The sequence below is a fragment of the Rhinopithecus bieti genome, unplaced genomic scaffold, assembly GCF_001698545.2.
Source record: "Rhinopithecus bieti isolate Rb0 unplaced genomic scaffold, ASM169854v2 scaffold_9899, whole genome shotgun sequence".
Classification (NCBI taxonomy): domain Eukaryota; kingdom Metazoa; phylum Chordata; class Mammalia; order Primates; family Cercopithecidae; genus Rhinopithecus; species Rhinopithecus bieti.
In genome coordinates this window covers 7363750-7387275 of record NW_016806979.1, presented here as the reverse complement: position 1 = coordinate 7387275, position 23526 = coordinate 7363750, and the positions used below count along the sequence as shown (strand labels likewise).

The window sequence follows — 23526 nt, the reverse complement described above, 5'->3', positions numbered from 1 at the left end:
CAGTCACCGCTATTCCTGGGTCCTGGGAGCTTGAGGAAGGCCAGGGCATCCAGGGCTCACTCCCAAGGGGCCAGAGAGCAGGGCATGGGGTCCTGCTCACCGTGGTAACAACAGCAGAAAGAGGAACAGTTACAATCACCAGCTCTGCACTGGCCCCAAGTCCCAGCCTCCGTCCCTGAAGCTGGGACCACCACAGTCTTTACTTCCCAGCTGTGTTCCCTGTCATCCGGGGATCAGGCGCCAAGTGATCTGGCCACACTGCATTGGATGTGAGGCCGTGGCATCAGGCGGGGAGCCTCAGAGGCCGTGCCTGGGGTGGTGGGGACTCACCACATGCTCCCCGACGCGTCCCGCTCCCCAAACGCGCTGTAGGAGCCATCCTGGCGCTTGTAGGTCAGCTGGCGCTGGTAGCCTGCGGGGCAAGCAGAGAGGACCCTGTCCTGTTGAGTGGCCTGGCCCAGGGACCCCTGGGAACCTACACTGCTCTGCCACCCCCCACCCCGGACCTCCGAAGCCACACCACATATGGGGTCCCTGGAACTGCCTCAAATCACATCTGGAGTCCTTGAAACTGCCATACACCCACATCTGGGGTCCCTGAAACTTCCCCAGACCACATGCGGGGTTCTTGAAACTAGGCTCACTGAAACTGCCCCATCACATCTGGGGTCCCTGAAAGTGACCCACACCACATCTGGGGCTCTTGAAACTGTCTCATACCACATTTGGAGTCCGTGGAACTGCTCCACACCACATCTGGGGGTGACATATAGAGCCAGTGGACCGTAGGGTCTGGACAGAAAGCTGGGGACAGGGGCCCTCCAAGTGTTCAATGATGAGTTTGGACTCAAACTGCTCCACACCACATCTGGGGTTCTTGAAACTGCCCCACACCACATCTGGGGTCCCTGAAACTGCTCCACACCACATCTGGGGTTCTTGAAACTGCCCCAAACCCACACCACGTCTGGGGTCCCTGTAACTGCCCCACACCACATCTAGGATCCCTGAAACTGCTCCACGCCACATCCAGGGTTCTTGAAATTACCCCACACCACATCTGGGGTCCCTGAAACTGCTCCACACCACATCTGGGGTCCCTGAAACTGCCCCACATCACATCTGGGGTTCTTGAAACTGTCTCATACCACATCTGGAGTCCCTGGAACTGCTCCACACTACACCTAAGGTCCCTGAAACTGCCCCACACCACATCTGGGATCCCTGAAACTGCTCCACACATCTGGGGTTCTTGAAACTGCCCCACACCACATCTGGGGTCCCTAAAACTACACACCACATCCGGGGTACCTAAAACTGCCCCACACCACATCTAGGATCCCTGAAACTGCTCCACACCACATCCGGGGTTCTTGAAACTGCCCCACACCACATCTGGGGTCCTTGAAACTGCCCCATACCACATCGGGGGTCCCTGAAACTGCTCCACACCACACTGGGGATCCTTGGAACTACCTCACACCACATCTGAGGTCCCTGAAACGGCCTCACACCACATCTAGGGTGGCTGTAACCTCCAACTCATTCGTCTCGTTTACTGACATGGCCCCTTTGTGACTACTGGTCACATACTGGCCTCCAGTCACTCCCAGGAGGTCAGTGAAACCACCATCTTGGGGCAGCACCCTCTGTCTCCAGGTGTGGGGGCTGCTCCACCTGCTGGGACAGGAGCTTGGGAAGCTCAGAGAACTGGAGGTGCTGGGGGCAGGCAACGAGGGAGTATGGCGGGAGGCCGGTGGGCCACAGGGGCCTCCAAGGCTGGGCTGGGAGTGTGGCTTTCCTGCGAGGGCACAGTGAGCCACGGGTGGCGTGTGAGTAGAAGAGTGTGAGGAGACATATAGAGCCAGTGGACCGTAGGGTCTGGACAGAAAGCTGGGGACGGGGGCCCTCCAAGTGTGCAATGATGAGTTTGGACCCAGTGGTGGCGACAGAGGTGGGGAGCCTTCCTGGGGTGAAGGTAGAGCTACTCAGCCAGACACGGGCTGTGAGGGAAAGAAGGACGAACTGAGGGCACCACGCTGTGTGGCCTGAGCCTCAGGAAGGACAGGGCTGCGTCTACAGAGACAGGACAGGTGACAAAAGGCATTCTGTATGGGGTGGGTCTTCCCAAATTCACATCCACTTAGAATCCAAAAATGGGACCTTACTGGAAATAAAGATCTTAACAGATATCATTAAGGTTCGGATCTCCAGATGAGAGCATCTTGGATTTATTTACGGTAAGCCCTAAATCCAATGACATGTGTCCTTGTCCTTGAAAAGAGAGGCTGAGCGCCGCGGCTTGCACCTGAAATCCCAGCACTTTGAGAGGCCGAGGTGAGAGGATCACTCGAGGCTGGGAGTTCAAGACCAGCCTGGACAACATAGTGGAACCCCATCTTTACAAAGAATTGGCTGAGCATGGTGGTGCACACCTGTAGTCCCAGCTACTCAGGAGGCTGAGGTGGGAGGCTGGCTTGAGCCCAGAAGTTCAAGACTACAGTGAGCTATGATTGTACCACTGCACTCCAGCCTGGGTGACAGAGCAAGACCCTGGCTCTAAAAAAAAAAAAAAAAGAAAGAAAGAAAGAAAAAGAAAAGAAAGAAGGAAAAGAAAAGAAAAGAAATGAAATGAAAAGAAGAGAAAGGGAATTAGTCACAGAGGTGACAGCCATGCGATTGTGGAAGCACAGAGCAGGCTGATCAGTCTATAAGCCAAGGAACACCTGGAGCCAGCAGATGCCAGTAGAGAGGCCTGGGACAGAGTCTCCCTCAGAGCCACCAGAAGGAATCAGCTCTGCAGACACCTTTATTTTGGACTTTTGGGCTCCACAACTATAAGGAGATGACACATTTCTGTCGTTCTAAGTCACCCAGTTTGTGGCATTTTACTGTAGCAGTTTTAGGAAATGAATACAAGTGGGTTTGGGGGGAAGATGGAGGGGGTTGATTTGGGGTTTGTCGAGTCTGGACTGCGAGTTGGCTGGATGCACACAGGGTCTGGTTGTCCTGTGGAGGTACAGGCTGTTATTCACGAGGAGGGCTCCTTCGACTCTGGGTGGTGTTTAAGGACCTGAGCCTGGATGGATCCACCACGGTGTGCCTGACCCTGGGGCAGCTGGTGTCCACCCACCTCCCAGACTCTCACAAGAGCTAATCTGAGCCCCCAGGACCTGGCCTCAGTGGACTTGGCCTTCCTAGCTGTCCATGATCAGCCTTCATGATGCCAGACTTTCAGCCTGGAGCAACCCCTGAATGTTTCTTCTTTCTTCTTTCTTATTTTTTACAGTTGGGGTCTCATTCGGTCACCCTAGCTGGAGTGCAGTGGCACAATCACAGTTCACTGCAGCCTCCAACTCCTGGGCTCAAGCAATCCTCCTGCCTCAGCCTCCTGAGCAGCTGGGACTACAGGTGCATGCCACCATGTCTGGCTAATATGTTTTTATTTTTTGTAGAGACCGGAGTCTTGCTTTGTTGCCCAGCCTGGTCTCAAATTCCTGGGCTCAAGTGATCCTCCTGCCTCGGCCTCCCAAAGTGTTGGGATTACAGGCATCAGCCACTGTGCCTGGCCTTCTTTTTTCTTTTCTAAATGTTATTTTTAATAATGCTGTTATATTCTTGTTGTAAAAAAAAAAAAAAATCTACACTTTAAAAAGATGCTGTTCCTCTCCCTGTATCTGAACAGCACCATTCATTCAGAATCTCATCCTAACAGCCAGAGACATCAGGCTCCTGCTGACAGTGACCAGATCAGGGCCACCCTGAAGAGCCTCTTTTGCCCACTTCCTCCTCATCGCTGTGCCTGGTGTGTGGGCCGCCTCCAGCGTGGTCTTCTCCACTGAAGGCTGAACCTGACTCCCTTGCTCCCACCTCAACCAGGCAGTTTTTCCCCAATACCTTGTACTAGGTAGTCAGTGGTCTCTCTCTCCACCTCAGGGCTGAGCTGCTGGGTTTTCTGAAGATACTTCAAGACAAAGATGTTGGGAGCAAAGTGGATCATGTTCTGTTCTCCACAGCCAAAGGGCAGCCGCAGGAGGTTGTTGAGGTGGTTCAGGGTTGGCCCCATGACGTCCCCTGGTGGGAAGGAGAAGAGAGTTGAGTTGGGGGCTGTCCCAGCTCAGTAGAGAACAGGGACAGCTTTACCCAGGGATGGGAGACTGCGTGTGTCACCCAGTCAGCCACCCAACTGCCCTTTGGGACTGACACCCTCTGCCTGCTCAGACCAGCTGGTGTGCTGGCTTTGGTGACAATTTTTCACACCTTCTTCTGTGTTCTTTAGTTTTTAACTTAGGCTTTCTTTCTCTAGCTTTTCATTCTGTTCAGTGCTTTTTCCCTCACTGGCTTTTACAATGGGTGCATTGAAGGCTATACATTGGCCTCTAAGTGCAACTTTGGCTGCATCCCACAAATATCAGAATGTCTACAATCATTCTCATTCCATTCTAAATAGTCTTCCTAAAATATTCCTTTTTTTTTTTTTTTTTTTTTTTGAGATGGAGTCTCACTATGTCACCCAGGCTGGAATGCAGTGGCACAACCTCAGCTCACTGCAACCTCTGCCTCTCAGGCTCAAGCAACTCTCCTGCCTCAGCCTCCTGAGTAGCTGGGGCTACAGGCATGTGCCACCACACCCAGCTAATCTTTTATTTTTTTTAGTAGAGACAGGGTTTCATCATGTTGGCCAGGTTGGTCTCGAACTCCTGACCTTAGGTGATCCACGTGCCTCTGCCTCCCAAAGTGCCAGGATTACAGGCGTGATCCACTGTGCCCGGCCCTAAAATATTCTTTCTAAAATATTCAGATTTTTTCTTTAACCAAGAGCACTTCAATTTTTAAAAAAGTTTCTAGATGTGTGGAGTTGAAGGTGCATTTTTGAAAGTTTTCTCTCTTTAAAAAAAATTCTGGTTCTCCCATCCCCTTGACATTCTGTATTCCTCTTCTTGGCTTCCTTGTCTCAAAGATTGCTGATGGACCCCCTGGGACTCCCAGTGTCCCCTGAACACACCTTCTCTCATATTTTATTTTATTTTATTTTATTTTATTTTATTTTATTTTATTTATTTTTAGATGGAATCTCGCTCTGTCACCAGGCTGGACTGCAGTGGCGTGATCTTGGCTCACTGCAACCTCCTCCTCCCAGGTTCAAGCGACTCTCCTGCTTCAGCCTCCCGAGTAGCTGGGGTTACAGGCTTGTGCCACCATGCCCAGCTAATTTTTGTATTTTTAGTAGAGACTGGGTTTCATCATGTTGGTCAGGATGGTCTCGACCTCTTGACCTCGTTATCCACCTGCCTCGGCCTCCCAAAGTGCTGGGATTACAGGCGTGAGCCACCACACCTGGCCCCTTCTTTCCTTCTTTAGCATCTCCGCATGTCTCGCTGAGGCTGCCATTGCCCCTGCAGCCTCCCCTTGTTGCACAAACAGCCTGGCTACTTTCTCATCACCATGCTCTAGGCTACCCAGCTTCTTCTCCACCTGCTGTGTCACTGAAGGCATTGGTGCACGGATCCCAGCCGTCACCTCCTCTCCATTCCTGCCTCTCTGCTTCTTCTCCTGTCTCCCTCAATTCCATCTTAGTCACTCAGCCCCGCATCCACTCTGACTTGCTCTTGTGCCTCAGAAATTGTAAACTCGAAATTCCTCTGATCTGGCCACAACCGCCTACCTGCCTGGGTACCAGGGCCTCTGCCCTCTGATGTCAGAGAGAGCCTCAACACCCTCATTTGGGCCCATCCATCTCCTTCTGGCCTCTCGCCCTCTCCTCCCTGGCTGAGGCCCATCCCAAACTCTCACCACCCTTCTGCCCAACTCCCAGCACTGGATCAATCACACAATCAGACTTTTCCCTCCAGCACCTGGGCTACTAGAGGCATCCTGATATGGTTTGGCTGTGTTGCCAACCAAATCTCATCTTGAATGGTAGCTCCCATAATTCACACGTGTTGTGGGAGGGACCTGGTGGGAGCTAATTGAATTACAGGGGCGGCTTCCCCATACTGTTCTCGTGGTAGTGAATAAGTCTCACGAGATCTGACGGTTTTATAAGGGGAAACCTCTTTCACTGGGCTCTCATTCTCTCATTCTCCCTCTGGCCATGTAAGATGTGCCTCTCGCCTTCCACCATGATTGTGAGGCCTCCCCAGCCACGTGAAACTGAAAGTCAATTAAACCTCTTTTTCTTTATAAATTACCCAGTCTTGGGTATGTCTTTATCAGCAGCATGAAAACAGAGTAACACACATCCCAACCCTACAGACCTCCTAAGGCTGCCTGCGATGTCCCTAGTCAGAGCCTCTCACCTCTACTCGGCAACTGCTCCAGACGCCTGCCCTATCACCAAGACCCCCAAGGCCTCCATCGTGCACCCCACATCTGGCTGACTTCATCAGGCATTTGTGTTTTCTTGGATCTTGTCCTTGGCCCACTTCCCTCACAGGGCTCACTGCAGGTTCTTAGGGGTCACCCCACCCTGACCTCTGCATAAGGCTTAGACTGGGGGGGCTCTGGATCTGCCATGTCACCTGGACTAGGAGTCCCTCAAGGGTGGGGTTGGGGTCAGCTCTTGGGCTGCCTCAATGCCCAGCACATGGATGGGCATAGAGAAGGCACTGGAAGCTGCTTGTCAGGTGAGTGGGTGTATGGGTGGACACCCCAGGACACAGGTCCCCAGCAAAGCCGAGCTTGAGACTAAACCTGGAGTCTCAACCTTGGCTCTTGCCACCTGACCTCCCCAAGCCAGGCTGTGGGACAGACGCACCGATGATGGAGGCGGCAGCCCGCTCAGACCCAGGGATGGCACCGTGCGGGACCCCCAGGGTGAAGGCCTCGCTGTAGCTCTCATCCACCTCCATCTTCCTCCAGATTCGGAATTCACCCATGGAGCCCCAGCCGGTGGAAAAGCCAATGAACTGCACCTCTGGTGGCCTCGGGAGGGTCCAGGCCACAATGACAGACTCGTTGGATGGCTCTGGACCGTGGCCAACCTGGAAAAAGAAACCGAGGCTGCTGGACACTGGCGGGAAGCAGGCAGTAGGCACTCAGGTGGCAGTGACACCAACTTTGTGGCCAGGGTCAGAGGCCTTAGCCACACTCACAGTGCAAGGAAGGGTCTTTGGGGAATCAGAGGTGAGAAAAACCAGAGGTTACCCCATCCATTAAACAGCCCACAGAAACATAAGGCATGACATCTGCAGGTTCTGAAGTCACTGGGCTCCTTGGAACCTCTGGACCTTTGGACATGTTATTGCTCTGCCTGGAGAACATACTGCTCCCATTTTGCCTAGCGAACTCCTATTCATACTTCAAAACCTACTTTGGTTATGTTCTTCCTCTAGGAAGCTGTATTAGCTTCCTCTGTTAGGAAGCTGTGTTAGCTTCTATATCTTTTTTTGCTTGGCCCAGAAAACACGCCCGAACCCCCATTTCACTTGCTCATGTCCATTCTTCTTTTCTCCTTGACCACCTGCCTCCTCTCTCTGCTCCCAGATCCCTGGGTGCTTCCTTTGCCACAGCTCTTGCTACATGTTTTTTTGGTAAGCGACTCTAGACTGAGAACAACTTGAGGTGGTGCCCTGTGTTTCCCTTGCTTCTCCCGACCCCCCATCTGAGCCTGGCACAGAATAGGAAGTAGCTAATCCTGGAGGAACATGAGGTTTCTGCACAAGCCCCAGGGAGTCCTGTTGTATACCTGGATACGGCCACCATGCCAGCTGATCCAGAATGTTCTGAATTCATCCCAGGAGAGGATCTTGGCCGTGTGTGCACTGGCCACGGGCTCTCCCATCTTGCTGGTGGAGATCCATGACCTGGTGTTCTGATGCCCCCCTAGGACGATCTCGATCATGCCTGCTGTGTCCTGGGGCCCAGAAGACAAGGCCACACGGGCATCATTGTGAGCTCGCACAGCCACATCAAAGCGGGTGAGGTGCAGTGGCCACTGCACATACTGGAACTCATACTTGTTGGGGGTGGAGATGTGGACTCTCTCTGGATGGAAGAAAGGAGATGGGGAGTTGAGAGGGCACCTGGAGGCATCCCACTTTCCCTGATGGTACCTGGAGGTGAGCACCAGGACCATAAGGAGTGGGTCTCACTGTGACTCAGCACACATGGTGGAATGGTGTTGGCCTAACAATGGCATTGGCAATGGCACACAAAAGATAAAATGGGACTGGGCAGAGTGGCTCACACCTATAATCCCAGCACTTTAGGAGGCTGAGGCAGGAAGATTGCTTGAGGCCAGGAGTTCGAGACCAGCCTGGGCAACATAGCAAGACTCCTATCTCTACAAAAATGTTTTTAAATTAGTAGTGGCATGTATCTGTCATCCCAGCTACTTGGGAGGCCAAGGCAGGAGGATCGCTTGAGCCCAGGAGTTCAAGGCTGCAGTGAGCCATGATCGCACCATTGCATTCCAGCCTGGGTTATTCTCTCTCTAAAAACAAGCAAGACTCTCTCTAAAGCAAGATCCTCTCTAAAAAACAAAAAGATAAGATGCTCAGGGATAAATCTGACCAAAGATGAGCAACGTGCTGAAAATTGAAAAGGCTGAGGAGAGGAACAAAAGAAAACCCAAATCAACGAAAGCTAGACCATGTTCATGAACTATCACGAACATGTGAGTTCTTTCCCAGATGGTTCTACAGATTCAAAGCAATCCCAATCAAAATCCCAGGAGGCTCTTTTGGAGAAATTGCTAAACGGATTCCAACATTTATACAGAGATGCAAAGGACCTAGGAGAGCTCAACTTTGGTAAAGAATCCAGCATTTTGGGAGGCTGAGGCAGGTGGACCACCTGAGATCGGGAGTTTTGAGACCAGCCTGACCCACATGGTGAAACTCTGTCTCTACTAAAAAGACAAAAATTAGTCGGGCGTGGTGGTAGGTGCCTATAATCCCAGCTAGTCAGGAGGCTGAGACAGGAGAATCACTTGAACCCAGGAGATGGAGGTTGCAGTGAGTCAAGATCTTTTTTTCCCTCTTTTCTTCCTTCCTTCCTTCCTTCCTTCCTTCCTTCCTTCCTTTCCTCCTCCCTTCCTTCCTTTTTTCCTTCCTTTCCTTTCCTTCCCTTCCTCTTTCTTTTCTCCTTCCTTCCTTCCTTCCTTCCTTCCTTCCTTCCTTCCTTCCTTCCTTCCTTCTTCCTTGTCTCCCTCCCTCCCTCCCTTCTTTTTTTGAGACAGAGTTTCTCTCTGTCAACCAGGCTGGAGTGCAGAGGTACAATAAAGGCTCACTGCAACCTCCACCTCCTGGGCTCAAGCAATCCTCCCACCTCCACCTCCCAAGTAGCTGGGACTACAGGTGTGCACCACCACATATGGCTAAGTTTTTGTTTGTTTGTCTGTTTAATTTTTTGTAGAGATGGGATTTTGCCATGTTGCCCAGGTTGTCTTATGTTTTTTCCTAAAAGCACTATAGTTTTACGTGTAAGTCCGTGATCCATTTTGGGTTCATTCTCGTGTAAGGTGTGATCTTTAGGTCCAGGCTCGCATGTTATTGTTGTTGTCATTGTTTTGAGATGGAGTCTCACTCTGTCACCCAGGCTGGAATGCTGTGGCACAGTCTCAGCTCACTGCAACCTCCACCTCTTGGATTCAGGAGATTCTCCTGACTAAACCTCCTAAGCAGCTGGGATTACAGGCACACACAATCACACCTGGCTAACTTCGTACTTTTTTTTTTTGAAATGGAGTCTCACTCTGTCACCCAGGCTGGAGTGCAATGGCGTGATCTTGGCTCACTGCAACCTCTGCCTCCCGGGTTCAAGTGATTCTCCTGCCTCAGCCTCCTGAGCAACTGGGATTACAGGTGCGCGCCACCACGCCCAGCTAATTTTTTGTATTTTTAGTAGAGACGAGGTTTCACCATGTTGGTCAGGCTGGTCTCAAACTCCTGACCTCGTGATCCACCCACCTCAGCCTCCCAAAGTGCTGGGATTACAGGCGTGAGCCACCACACCTGGCCAACTTTGTACTTTTAGTATTGATAAGTTTCACTGTGTTGGCCAGGCTGGTCTCAAACTCCTAACTTCAAATGATCCACCTTCCTCAGCCTCCCAAAGTTCTGGGATTACAGGCGTGAGCCACCGCGCCCGGCCAGCCTAACTTTGCTTGGTATCTGCAGTGCACATTCCTGTGTATCCATTCCCTGCGTGGTGGATGCCCCACCCTCACTGGCTCTGCCTGTCCCTAGCTAGGACATCGCTCTTCCTACACCACAGTGCCCCCTTCCCCCGGGAAGGGCAGGTACTCACTTTGCAGTGGGACAACCCCCCCATTGTGGGAAATGGGGAAGGCCAAAGTCCTGACCCAGCCAGCTGGCCACACCTTAGCAGGATGGGTACAGGGGACTCACCACTGGGACAGAAGAATGCGCTGTAGGTGTACGCTCGGGGAACTCCTTCGGCCTGAAACAAAGAAACAAGGAGAACTGAGTGCCGGGGCAGTGAGGCGGATGGTCAGCTCAGCTGAGCAGCTGGCTCTCCCACACTAATGACTTCAAGTCCGGAGCATGTAACTGTGCTTCCAGGGTTTACTTGGTATCAGCACAGTCACACCAAGATCACAGGTGCGTGGAGCAGGACAGGGCCACCCACTTCCCAGGCTCCAAGGGGGACACTGAAGCTGCTCCCCTTTGCTGGCCAAAAGAAACTCACCAACTACTTCTAAACTTGTCATGGGGTTCACACCCCTACCCTCCCGGCCACCCCCGTCCTCCCATCTCCCTCTGGGCAGGGGACTTAATGAGGACAAATGAGGCCAGGTTCTGAGGCCTCATTTGACATCCATGAGCATGGTGAGAGGGGCTCCTCCATCTGCCAAGGACAGGGCTCGGTCCCACTGTCTGTCCACCACATCCCTTGTCTCCTGTCTCTTCCATCTGGGTTCTCCCTTCTGCTTCTTCTATGGATGACCCCAGAAACTAGAAGGCAGCTGTCTCAGTCTCTTAAAAGGGATGCCTAGAATTTAACCCCCTACACCTTGCGGGGCTTGGTCTGACCAACACGGCCCCTATGGGGGCCCTCGGATCAGACCTCAAAGGGTTAACATGTGGCAGCTGCAGCCAGGTGGCCTGGCAGCCCCTTTCCCCATTAGGATGGTCAATTTTATTTATTTATTTATTTATTTATTGAGAGACACTGTCTCACTCTGTTGCCCAGGCCGGAGTGCAGTGGTGTGATCTCAGTTCATTGAAACTTCCGCCTCCTGGGTTTAAGCAATTCTCATGCCTCAGCCTCCCAAGTAGCTGGGACTACAGGCACATGTTACCACACCAGGCTAATTTTTTATATTTTTAGTGGAGACGGGATTTTGCCAAGTTGGCCAGGCTAGTCTTGAACTCCTGACCTCAAGCAATCCGCTTGCCTCGGCCTCCCAAAGTGCTGGGATTACAGGTAGGAGCCACCACGCCCAGCCTAGAATAGTCAATTCTAGGTGTCAACTGGACTGGGCTCTGGGATGCCCAGATAGCTGGTTAAACACTCTATCTGGGCTTGCCCAGGAAGTGCTTCCGCAAGAGATCAGCATTGGTGTTGGAGGACTGAGTAGGGCACACGGCCCTCTCCAGTGTGAGTGGGCACCATCCAAGCTGTTGAGCTCCTCCTGATAGAACAAGACAGAGGAAGATTGGTTCCACTCTCTGCCCAACTGCTTGAGCTGGGACATCGATCTTCTCCTGCTCCTGGTTCCCAGGCCTTCAGACCTGGGCTGGAATCTACACCATTGGTTCTCCAGCTCTCAGGTCTTCTAGATACACCACTGGCTTTCCTGGGTCTCTAGCTTGTTTTTGTTTGTTTGTTTTCTTTGTTGTTGTTTTGTTTTGTTTTTTGTTTGTTTTGTTCTGTTTTTTTAGATGGAGTCTCACTCTGTTGCCCAGGCTATAGTGCAAAGGCGTGATCTCGATTCACTGCAAACTCCGCCTCCTGAGTTCAAGTGATCCTCCTGCCTCAGCCTCCCAAATAGTGGGGATTACAGGAACCCAATGCCAGGCCCAGCTAACTTTTTTATTTTTAGTAGAGACAGGGTTTCACCATGTTGGCTAGGCTAGTCTCAAACTCCTGACCTCAGGTGATCAGCTTGCCTCGGCCTCCCAAAGTGCTAGGATTACAGGCGTGAGCCACCACGCCTGGCCTCCTGGGTCTCTATCTTGCAGAGGGCAGCTTGTAAACTTCTCGGCTTCCATAAGTGCATGAGCCAGTACCTTATGATAAACCTGTTCTACAGATGTATGTGTGTGAGTGTGTGTGTATAACAAATCTCATTCTATGTATGTGTGTGGGGAGGACTTCTGTTTCTCTGGTGAATCCTAATACAACCATTCCTGCTGACTGGCTTAGGGCCACTCACTCAACCTTTTGAAATCCCATTTCATCATCTCTAAGTTGGGGATAAGGACCCCCAGCCTCACACTGTGATGGGGTTATCATGCTTCAGAAGGGGTCTGGAGTCTTCTCAGTGCTACTGACTGTCAGTTCTTGTTATATTTTCTCATCCTTGCCTACTTTCATTCCAAAGCTCTCCTTGAAATTGTCATGTGTCTATACTGATGAGTCCAGGAGACGCTTGTCCCCACTCACATCCACTTCCTAGTTAACTTCCCAAGGTTGGTGCTGAGAGCCTGAGGACACTATCTCAGGCTACACCGAGCCATCCACCTGCCAAACTTTCATCTCACACCTGTTAGGCCCGATGTGGAGCCAATGGGTCATTTGCTAAGCTAGGGGGCACCAGGGAAAGCCCCAGAAGCATTGCTTGGGCCTCAGTAACCGCCTGTCTACCAGCCTGGCCCCTTGTTGGGAAAGGGATTGGGAGCAGTGGGCAGGGCCAGGCCATTGTAACCCACGGTGGCTTCTTTTTTTTTTTTTGAGATGGAGTCTCACTCTGTCGCCCAGATTGGAGTCCAGTGGCGCAATCTCGGATCATTGCAACCTCTGCCTCCCAGGTTCAAGCAATTCTCCTGCCTTAGCCTCCTGAGTAGCTGGGATTACAGGTGCCCACCACCACACCTGGCTAATTTTTTGTATAGTTTAGTAGAGACAGGGTTTCACCATGTTGGCCAGGCTGGTCTCGAACTCCTGGCCTCAGGCGATCCTCCTGCCTCAGCCTCCCAAAGTGCTGGGATTACAGGCATGAGCCACTGTGCCCGACCTCACGGTATATTTTGAACAGCTGTATAATCCTAAAAACTGTGCATAACCCAAATGTCCACCACAGGCGAACGGATAAAGAAAATGTGATCCATCCATCCAATGGAATATGATTGAGCCACAGAAGCAAGCACGGATCCATGCTGCACTGTGGATGAAGCCTAAACACATTGTACTGAGCGAGAGAAGCCAGAGGCAAAAGGCTACATGCTGTATGATTCCACTGATACAAAATGTCCAATAGGCAAATCCATAGAGACAGAACCAGATCCATTCTGCTGGTGGTAAGTGATACGGTTTGGATTTGTGTCCCCGCCCAAATCTCATGTTGAATTGTAATCCTCAAGGTTGGAAGAGGGGCCCGGTGAAAGGTGATTTGATCACGGGGCGATTTCCCCTTGCTGTTCTCGTGATGAGTGAGTTCTCATGAGATCTGGTTGTTTAAAACTGTGAAGCGGCCAGGCACAGTGGCTCACGACTGTAATCTCAGCACTTTGGGAGGCCGAGGTAAGCAGATCATGAAGTCAAGAGATCGAGACCATCCTAGCCAACATGGTGAAACCCCATCTCTACTAAAAATATAAAAATTATCGGGGCGTGGAGGCGGGTGCCTGTAATCCCAGCTATTTGGGAGGCTGAGGCAGGAGAATCACTTGAACCAGGCAGGCAGAGGTTGCAATGAGCTGAGATCATGCCACTGCACTCTAGCCTGGTGACAGAGTGAGACTCCGTCTCAAAACAACAACAACAACAACAACAACAACATCAACAATAGCAACAAAACTGTGAAGCACCTCCCCCTTCCCTCCTCCTCCTGCTCTAGCCATGTAAGACACACCTGCTTCCCCTTCACCTCCCGCCATGATTGTAAGTTTCCTGGGGCCTCCCCAACCATGCTTCCTGTACAGCCTACAGAACTGTGAGCCAATTAAACCTCTTTTCTTTACTAATTATCCAGTCATGGCTGGGCACAGTGGCTCATGCCTGTAATCCCAGCACTTTGGGAGACCGAGGCAGGCAGGTCACCTGAGGTCAGGAGTTCAAGACCAACCTGGCCAACATGGTGAAACCCCGTTCTACTAAAAATATAAAAATTAGCCAGGTGTGGTGGTGCACGCCTGTAGTCCCAACTACTCAGGAGGCTGAAGCAGAAGAATCATTTGAACCTGGGAGGTGGAGGTTGCAGTGAGCTGAGATTGCACCACTGCACTCCAGCCTGGGTGACAGAGTGAGACTCCATCTAAAAAACCAATAATAATATAAATAAATTAATAAATAAATAACCCAGTCTCAGGTATTTCTTTATAGCAATGTAAGAATGAACTGATATAATAAGCATGCACTGTGCCTCTGGCTGACCATTGGCTGGGGCCCTGGGCACAAATTCAGGGGCTCCTCATGGTTACTGGATCCCAAGAAACCTCTGCTGACTCAGCTCACAGAGGACCCCAGAGCTGACTTCCTCAATGATGCCCATCTCTTCCACTCTGCCCCTCTGCCGTGGCTTGGGTTTGCTCCTTGAGCATTAGCCCATCTCGGGCTGCACTTGTCTATCCCGGTTCCAATCTTCTTTGCCTCTATGCCCATTCTGGCTCGGGGCCAGATCTCAGAACATGGAGCCTACACGATGCCACGAATACTAGCTCCGGCTGGGCTTTTCTGCAACCTTGTAGCACAGATCTGTGCTTCATTCCTTTCGGCCTCTCTGGATTTGTCTGTTCTGGGCATTTCATATAAATGGAATCATACACCATGTGGCCTTTTGTGTTTGACTTTTTTTTTTTTTTTTTTGAGACAGGTCTGGCTCTGTCGCCCAGGCTAGAGTGCAGTGTCTCAAGAATCCCTCTGTTGCTCAGTGCAACCCCCACCTCCTGGACTCAAGCAATCCTCCCTCCTCAGCCTCCTGAGGAGCTGGGACTACAGGTGTGTGCCACCACACCCAGCTAATTTTTGCATTTTTAGTAGGGACAGGGTTTTGCCATGTTGCCCAGGCTGGTCTCGAACTCTTGACTTTAGATGATCCGCCCACCTTGACCTCCCAAAGTGCTGGGATTACAGGTGTGAGCCACTGTGCCTGGCCTGTGTCTGTCTTCTTTCACTCAGTATCACGTTTTCTAGGTTTATCCACGTTGTAGCATGGATCAGTGAGTGCTTCATTTTATTTATTTATTTATTTATTCATTCATTCATTCATTCATTCATTCATTCATTCAGACAGGGTCTGGCTCTGTTTTCCAGGTTGGAGTATAGTGGCGTAATCATAGCTCACTGCAGCCTCCAACTCCTGGCTTCAAGCTATCCTCCTGCCTCAGCCTCCCAAAGCACGAGGATTACAGGTGTGAGCCACCACACCTGGCCCTTCACTCCATTTCACAGTTGAATAATATTCCATTGCATTGAGGAACTGCATTTCATCGACCCACATTCATTTCTCTAATTCATCAACTGATGGACATTTCCTAAAATAGAAAGTGTATCCCTGACTTTGGTATAGGATTTCCCAGTTGACTGTTATAAATGCCTATGTGACAACAGCGCATGGGTCTTTAGTAGACAGGCCAGACACCATGAGAGGCTTTTCACTGACACTCTCATTTAACCATCCAGCGGTTCCATTCGAATCTGGGGCTGTCACTCCAGAGCCCACTCCCTGACTGGCCAAGCCTCGTATCACTCCAGTGAGGCCCGAATTATTCCTGCCTCCTCTTTGCTCCTTGGAATTTCACTGAAGTGAAATTTATGTGGAGATGATTGAAAGCTCTCAGCCTCCCAGTAGACATAGAGGATTGCAGTCCCCTTGCAGGCCAGCAGGGGAGTAAGGCAGGGTGGTGTCCGTACTGCCTGCACCTGCCAAGCCATCCCCACCCTGGTGCAGCACCCATGATGGGCCGTGCACAGGTGATGCTTCCCCACTGACCCATGCATCCTATTCAGCTTCTTGCTCCTAAGTCCAGCTCAGTCGGTGGCACCCACAGCCCTCCAGTGGAGGAGGCAGGAGGAGCATTTTGCTGCTTTATCAAGCCACACATCCTGGTGCCTCTTGTTTCATAAATTGCTTTTCTAATTGTAGCTTCATCTTTTGCATCAACATTTCAAGTCTTCTGATGCCTATATCTTTCCCCAGAGCTTCCTGCAGAAAGCTGGACAAGTGGATACTGCAGGTGCAGAGATCATTCTGCGGCGTGGATGGGAGGAAAGGCTCCGGGGAAGGAGATCTTCAAGAGTCCCTTTGTGTGCATTGAGAAACCCCTTCTGCAAGGGGAGGAGGCAAGAACACCAGGCCTCCAGGTTCTGCAGCTCAGAGGCACTCACTGCCTCCTTCTTGGACCTTAGGAGGGCAGGCTGTGGCCCAGGGAGGATGCCCTGGCTGGGCAAAGGGTGACCAGGGGTCTCTGCATTTCCCCATCAGGACCATCCCATCCTGCTGGCTCACAGAGATCTCGGTCCCCACCTGACAGTGCTCTTGTCCCCGAGGAACCCATCACATCGCATCAACGACACCACAGCGGTGACCTGTCCACTGTCACCGCTCCGGAGTTCTGCCCAGTGGGCACGTGACTCCTGGTGCTCACAGGAGCCACTTGTGTTCAGGGCCAGCAGGATCCCAGCAGGGAGGGAGAGCAGCTGTTTGCAGCTGGGCCTCTGGGGAATGTGAGACCCTTGGGGCTGCTTTTAAGGGCTGCTGTTGGTACAGCACCAAATGGAGCCTCAGTAGGGCTCTGATGTGTCCATGCAGTCAAGAAAAGATGAGGCATGGTGGCTATTGCATGCCCAGCCTTGAGACATCTGTGTGTGTCGTCTCTGGTCTCCTACCCGTTTTATGAAGCTGAGCCCCTCTTGTCTTGCAGAGCGGAGCTGGAAAGCCAGGATGCTTCCCAAGATGATGGTAAGTGGCCGATCCTGGATTCACAGCCAGGGTGTCTGTGAGATCCTGGCGCCTGCCCCTGCCCCCTGCAGCTCTGTGTCCTTCCTACACAGGCCATCCAAGGACAATGCCCCAAATGCTGAGTCATGGTGCTCACAAATGACAAATGCCTATGACAAGCACGAGATGAGGGACACAGTCTTCCTAAATAGTTCACCCAGGGGTCAGGGGGTACTTGCTGCAGCCCTTCAAGAGTCCCAGGCTGCTTCACCAAAGCCCACTCTGCACTTTAGGGAGGTATCGGACCACCATGATCCTCCAACGAGGAAGTACCCCAAAGTCCAGGCACCCCGAGCTCTCAAGCACAACCCGTGAAGGCTGCCCAGGCCCTGGCTCAGCCTCAGACCACACACTCCAGCTGGCCCCAGCTTCATGGCTGAAGAAATGAGGCCCTGGCCAAGCACCAGAGATGAGGACATCGCCTTACCTCAACCATCACACTGTGCCTGACGTGATCCACCCCGATGGGGACCCTCTTGTCGGCGTGATTCTCCTCTGGGTGTTTGCTGGACCTCCCATCCCGGCAGCAATTTGTATCTCCGTAAGCAAGGGCTTTGGCTGTAGAAATTGGATGTCTTGGTCTCAGAACAGGTCCCCACCCAGGGTGGGGGCTGTCCCATCGCTATCCTCGTCCCAGGTGTGTGCGCGTACATATGTGTGTGTGTGCATGTGCGTGTGTATATGCAGATGTGTGCATGCACGCAAGTGTGTATGTCTGCACATGTATGCATGTGCTTGAACGTACAGGCTCATGTGTGCATATGCATGCATTTGTGCATGTAAGAGTTTGTGCATATGCATGTGAGTGCATTTGTGTGTACGAGTTTGTAGTGTGTGTGTACATTTGTGTTTGTATGTGCAAGTTTGTTGTGCATATGCATGTGTGTGCATTTGTGTGTTTGTGTGTACAAATTTGTGTGTGCATATGGATGTATGTATTTGTACATGTATTTGTGTGTATATGCATGTGTGTGCATTTTTCCATGTTTGTGTGTACGAGTTTGTATGTGAGTGTGTGTGCATATGTGCATATGTTTTTACAGGTTTGCATGTGCAATGCGTATCTGCACATGTGGGCATGTCTATGTGTATGGATTTGTGTGTGTGTATGATGTATACACATGTAGGCATGTGTGTGTGTGCATGTCTACACATGTGGGTGAGTGTGTGTGGATTTGTGTGTGTATGCAGGTCTACACATGTGGGTGTGTGTGGATTTGTGTGTGTATGCATGTCTATACATGTGGGCATGTGTGTGTGGATATGTGTGTCTGCATGTCTACGCATATGGGCATGTGTGTGTGGATTTGTGTGTATGCATGTCTACACGTGGGCATGTGTGTGGATTTGTGTGTGTGTATACATGTCTACACATGCAGGCATGTGTGTGGATTTCTGTGTATGCATGTCTACACATGCGGGCATGTTTGTATGGATTTGTGTGTGTGTGTATGTCTACACATGTGGGCGTGTACATATGAGGATTTGTGTGTGTATGATGTCTACACATGTGGGCGTGTGTGTATGTGGATTCATGTGTCTGTATGCATGTCTACCCACGTGGGCGTGTGTGTGGATTTTTATGTGTGTGTGTATGCATATCTACACATGTGGGCGTGTGTGTGTGTGTGTTGATTTTTGTGTGTATGCATGTCTGCACATGTGGGCGTGTGTGTATGTGGATTCATGTGTGTGTATGCATGTCTACCTATGTGGGTGTGTGTGTGTGGATTTGTGTGTGTGTGTGTATGCATATCTACACATGTGGGTGTGGGCGTGTGTTGATTTGTGTGTGTATGCATGTCTGCACATGTGGGCGTGTGTGTGGATTTGTGTGTGTGTATGCATATCTACACATGTGGGCGTATGTGTGTGGATTTGTGTGTGTATGCATGTCTACACATGCGGGCATGTGTCTGTGTGGACGGATTTGTGTGTGTATGCATATCTACACATGTGGGCATGTGTGTGTGGATTTGTGTGTGTATGCATGTCTACACATGCAGGCATGTGTCTGTGTGGATGGATTTGTGTGTGTATATGCATGTCTGTATGTGTGTGTGCTACACTGGGTTGGCATCTTAAGAGCCCAGCTCCCCCAACAGGTGAGACCCCAGGGCCCACCTCCCCACTCCTCCTGGGCCCATTGCTTCTGTCCTGCTTGCCCCAGTTGCTGTCCCATTTTCCTTGGGACAGTCCTGACCTTATCTGCTGCCCCATCCAGCCCTCATCCCCAACTGGGGTCAATGCCAGGACCCTTTTGTGGTCTGGAGAGGGGGAACACCCCCAGAACTGTGGGGTTCTCACCTGTGATGTTGTTGAGCCCCAGATCACTGAAGGACAGAACGACCCAGACGGGCTCAGCCTCCCCAGGGGCCACACACATCTTCTTAGTCAGATGGCTTTTGCCAGGATGCCCAACAAACTGGATGCCCTTGGGAACTGAGAGCTTCATGTACACCTGCAGAGGGTGGCATTGGCTCATGGTGCCTGGAATCCAGGCCCCCTCCCAGTGCCTCGAGGTCCAACACACATCCTACCACTCACTGCACACACCAGACTTGTCAGCCTTTCCAAGAGCCATGCTCCCCCCGGGAAGGTCCCCTTTCCATTTCCGATCAGAATAAACTACTCTCTGCTGTCTGCTGCCCCACTTGGCCTTCTCATGCCCATCTGTCTTGCTGGGCACCCTCTCCTCCCCACAGCCCTCCATATCCCCACAGGTCCAGATCTCCCTCGGACTGAAGCTGCCAGTTCCAGCCAGGGCTGCCTCTCCTGCATGTCTATCCACTCTGGGACTCCAGATGGATGCAACCTCTTCCACAGCAGGTCCACAGAGGGCCTCTCCTGACCCTCTCTCCAACTGTGCAGCTCCATGATGTCAGAGTACAGCTCTGTGTGTGCGTGTGTGTGTATTCATGTGCATGTGTGTGCTGTGAATGCATGTGTCCCTGGGTGCACACTTATGTGCATGTACGCAAGCACAGATTGCATACACATGTGCATGCATGCATGTACACACATGTGCATCTACCGGGTGAAGGCATGTGGATATGCATTCGTGTGTGTGTGTGGGCATGCTAGTTTCTGCATGCATGTGTGTGCCTATGGGTACAGAGGTGCCCTAGAAGAGATCATCTAGGCTGCTTTTATGTTATAAGGGCTGAGTTGATTCACTGCCACAGGGATTGTATTGCCGGCAAAGACTGAAATATTTCCTATCTGGCCCTTTACAGAGAAAGCTCCATGCTGTCATATATGATACCACTCCAGGCACGCCTCTGCTAGGCCAGGGAGTCAGGGATGACGGCTCCATTTACACCAAGTCCCTCTCACTCACACACATGCGTCTCCACCTCCTCCCCACCTGGCTTTGATGGTTGTTGAATCAGAGGCTGATCTCATCCCACTCCTACTTCCCTGATAGCACAGATGACGCATCCTCCCCAAAACCCCCCAGGCTGAGCCCACCCATCCCTGCCTCCCCAACATTAGAGAGGCTCTCGCCCTCCTAAATCCCCCAAGCCGACACTGTCCCACCCCTGCCTCCCTTATAGCACTAAAGCAGTCCCAACTCCCCATTGAATGGAAGAAGGCTATGTATTTAGGGGGCTGAGTACCTCAGCACAGATGCCCATGTAGTTGTAGACACTGAGCGGGATCTTGACTTGCTCCCCACGGATGATGAGACGGGGGAGCGTGAAGTCCACAAAGAAGGGCTTGAAGGTCTTCAGCAGGGAGGGCTCAGCGATGCCTAAGCCCTGAGAGGTGGACAGGGCCGTGGCCTCACCCACCCAGCTAGTGATGGAGTCTGGGACCTTCACGCTGAGTGTCTCCTCACCAGATGGGTCACTGTGGAGAGACAGACAGCCATGATGGGGGGCCCTTCCCCAGGGCCATGCCTTGGGGGGGCAGGTGGGCATGGATGACCCAGGTTGCATGGCTCAGAGAAGCACCCTAGGAGCTTAGAAACAAGCATTGAAGGCATCACAAAAGTGGCAACAGGAAAAAACTGTCCCTCAGCTCTGACTCGAATAGAAAACATGGGCTGGGTGCAGTGGCTCATGCCAGTAGTTCCAGCACTCTGGGAGGCCGAGGTGGGAGACTGCCTGAGCCCAGGAGTTCCAGTCCATCCTGGGCAACATGATGAGACCTTGTCTCTACAAAAAATTTAACAATTAGGTGGGTGTAGTGACATATGCCTGTAGTCCCAGCCACTCAGGAGGCTGAGGTGGGGGATTCACTTGAGCCCAGGTGGTCGAGGGTGCAGTGAGCTGTGATCCCACCACTGCAGTCCAGCCTTGGCAACAGAGTGAGATCCCTGTCACACACGCACAAAAAGATTATTGAAAGAAACTAAAAAAGACAAAAATGATATAAGTAAACGAAAACATATCCCATGTTCATGGATCGGAAGACTTGTTAAAATGTCAAAACTGGCCAGGCGCGGTGGCTCACGCCTGTAATCCCAGCACTTTGGGAGGCCAAGGCAGGCAGATCATGAGGTCAGGAGATCGAGACCATCCTGGCTAACATGGTGAAACCCTGTTTCTACTAAAAATACAAAAAATGAGCTGGGCGTGGTGGTGGGTGCCTGTAGTCCCAGCTACTCGGGAGGCTGAGGCAGGAGAATGGTGTGAACCCAGGGGCGGAGCCTGCAGTGAGCCGAGATCGCGCCACTGTACTCCAGCCTGGGCGACAAGTAAGACTCTGTCTCAAAAAAAAAAAAAAAAAAAGGAAAAAAAAGGTCAAAACTACCCAAAGTGATCTATAGATTCAATGGAACCCCATTCATAAACCCCAATGACTTTTAAATTTTATTTTATTTTGCAGAAATAGAAAACTCCACCTTGAAATTTTACATGGATCTCAAGGGACTCTGGTGGCCAAAGAAAGAAACCAGAAGAATAAAGCTGGAGAGCTCACACTTCAAAACTTACCAAAAAGCTACCATAATCAAATCAACGTGTTACTGGCATAAAGACAGACAGACCAGTGGATCCAAATAGAGAGCCCAGGAATAAACCTTGACAACATAGTCAAATGATTTCAACAAGGGCATCAAGATACTTTAGGGAAAAGACAATCTTTGTAACAAATACTGCTAGAAAAAGCAAACATCCACACGCGAAAGAATGAATTTGGACCTTACCTAATACCATATACAAAAATTAACTCAAAATGAATCCATGGCCTAAAAGTAAAAAGTAAAACTATAAAACTCTTAGAAGAAAACAGGGCAAAAGCTTCATGACATTGGGTTTGATGATGATTTCATGAATATGAAAACAAAGGCACAGGCAACAAAAAAAGAGTAGACAAGTTGGACTTCATGAAAACTGCAAAATTTTGAGCATCAAAAGACACTACCAAAGGCTGGCATGGTAGCTTACCCCTGTAATCCCAGCACTTCAGGAGGCCGAGGAAGGAGGATCACTTGAGCCCAGGAGTTTGAGACCAGCCTGGACAACACAGCAAGACCCTATCTCTACAAAAAATTTAAAAATTTAGCCAGGAGTAGTGGTGTGCATCTGTAGACCCAGCTACTTGGGAGGCTGAGGTTGGGAGATCACTTGAACACCTGGGTGACAGAGTGAGACCCTGTCTCAAAAAAAAAAAAGGGACTATCAACAGAGTAAAAAGTCAACCCAATGAGAGAAAATATTTGGAAGTCATATATCTGATAATGAAATAATACCCAGAATATATAGAGAACTCCTGAAACTCAATAACAAAAACAGCAGCATGATTCAAAAATGGGCAAATTACTTGAATAGACATTTATCCAAAGAAGATAGACAAATGACTGATAAATACATGAAAGATGGTCAACATCACTAATCATTAGGGAAATGCAAATAAAAACTACAATGAGATACACTTCATGTATTTAATTAGGATATTAAAAAAGAAAAGGAAAGAAAATAAGCTGGGCACGGTGGCTCACGCCTGTAATCCCAGAACTTTGGGAAGCTGAAGTGTGTGGGTCACTTGAGGTCAGGAGTTTGAGACCAGTCTGGCCAACATGGTGAAACCCCGTGTCTACTAAAAATACGAAAATTAGCCAGGTGTGGTGGCGCGTGTCTGTAGTCCCAGCTATTTGGGAGGCTGAGGCAGGAGAACTGCGTGAACCTGGGAGACGGAGGGGGTAGTGAGCTGAGATTGCACCACTGCACTCCAGCCTGGGTGACAGAGTGACTCTGGGTGACTCTTTCTGTCTCAAGAAAGAGAAAGAAAGAAAGAAAGGAAGAAAGGAAGGAGGGAAGGAAGGAAGGGAGGGAGGGAGGGAGGGAGGAAGGAAGGAGAAAGAAGAAATGAAAAGAAAATAGCATAGCAAGTGCTTGTGAGGATGTGGTAAGATTGGAACCTGGTACACTGTTAGTAGAAACATAAAACACTGCAGCTGCTGTGCAAATTAGTCTGGAGGTTCCTTAAAATTTGAACATATGGCCAGGCAC

At 50.8% G+C, this 23526-nt stretch overlaps 1 protein-coding gene across 3 annotated transcripts in view; it reads right to left on the bottom strand.

Annotated features, from left to right (window-relative positions):
* The window catches only part of CPAMD8 (C3 and PZP like alpha-2-macroglobulin domain containing 8), a 120964-nt gene that overhangs the window by 31150 nt on the left and 66288 nt on the right, over window positions 1-23526 (bottom strand). For all 3 annotated transcript variants that reach the window (XM_017879539.1, XM_017879537.1, XM_017879538.1), the window contains 8 exons: window positions 20689-20920; window positions 19376-19529; window positions 17496-17626; window positions 10353-10404; window positions 7688-7986; window positions 6758-6983; window positions 3898-4074; window positions 331-412 (listed from right to left, as the gene is read on the bottom strand). In XM_017879539.1, the coding sequence (XP_017735028.1) occupies window positions 331-412; window positions 3898-4074; window positions 6758-6983; window positions 7688-7986; window positions 10353-10404; window positions 17496-17626; window positions 19376-19529; window positions 20689-20920 (1353 nt within the window). The remainder of the gene's footprint in view (window positions 1-330; window positions 413-3897; window positions 4075-6757; window positions 6984-7687; window positions 7987-10352; window positions 10405-17495; window positions 17627-19375; window positions 19530-20688; window positions 20921-23526) is intronic.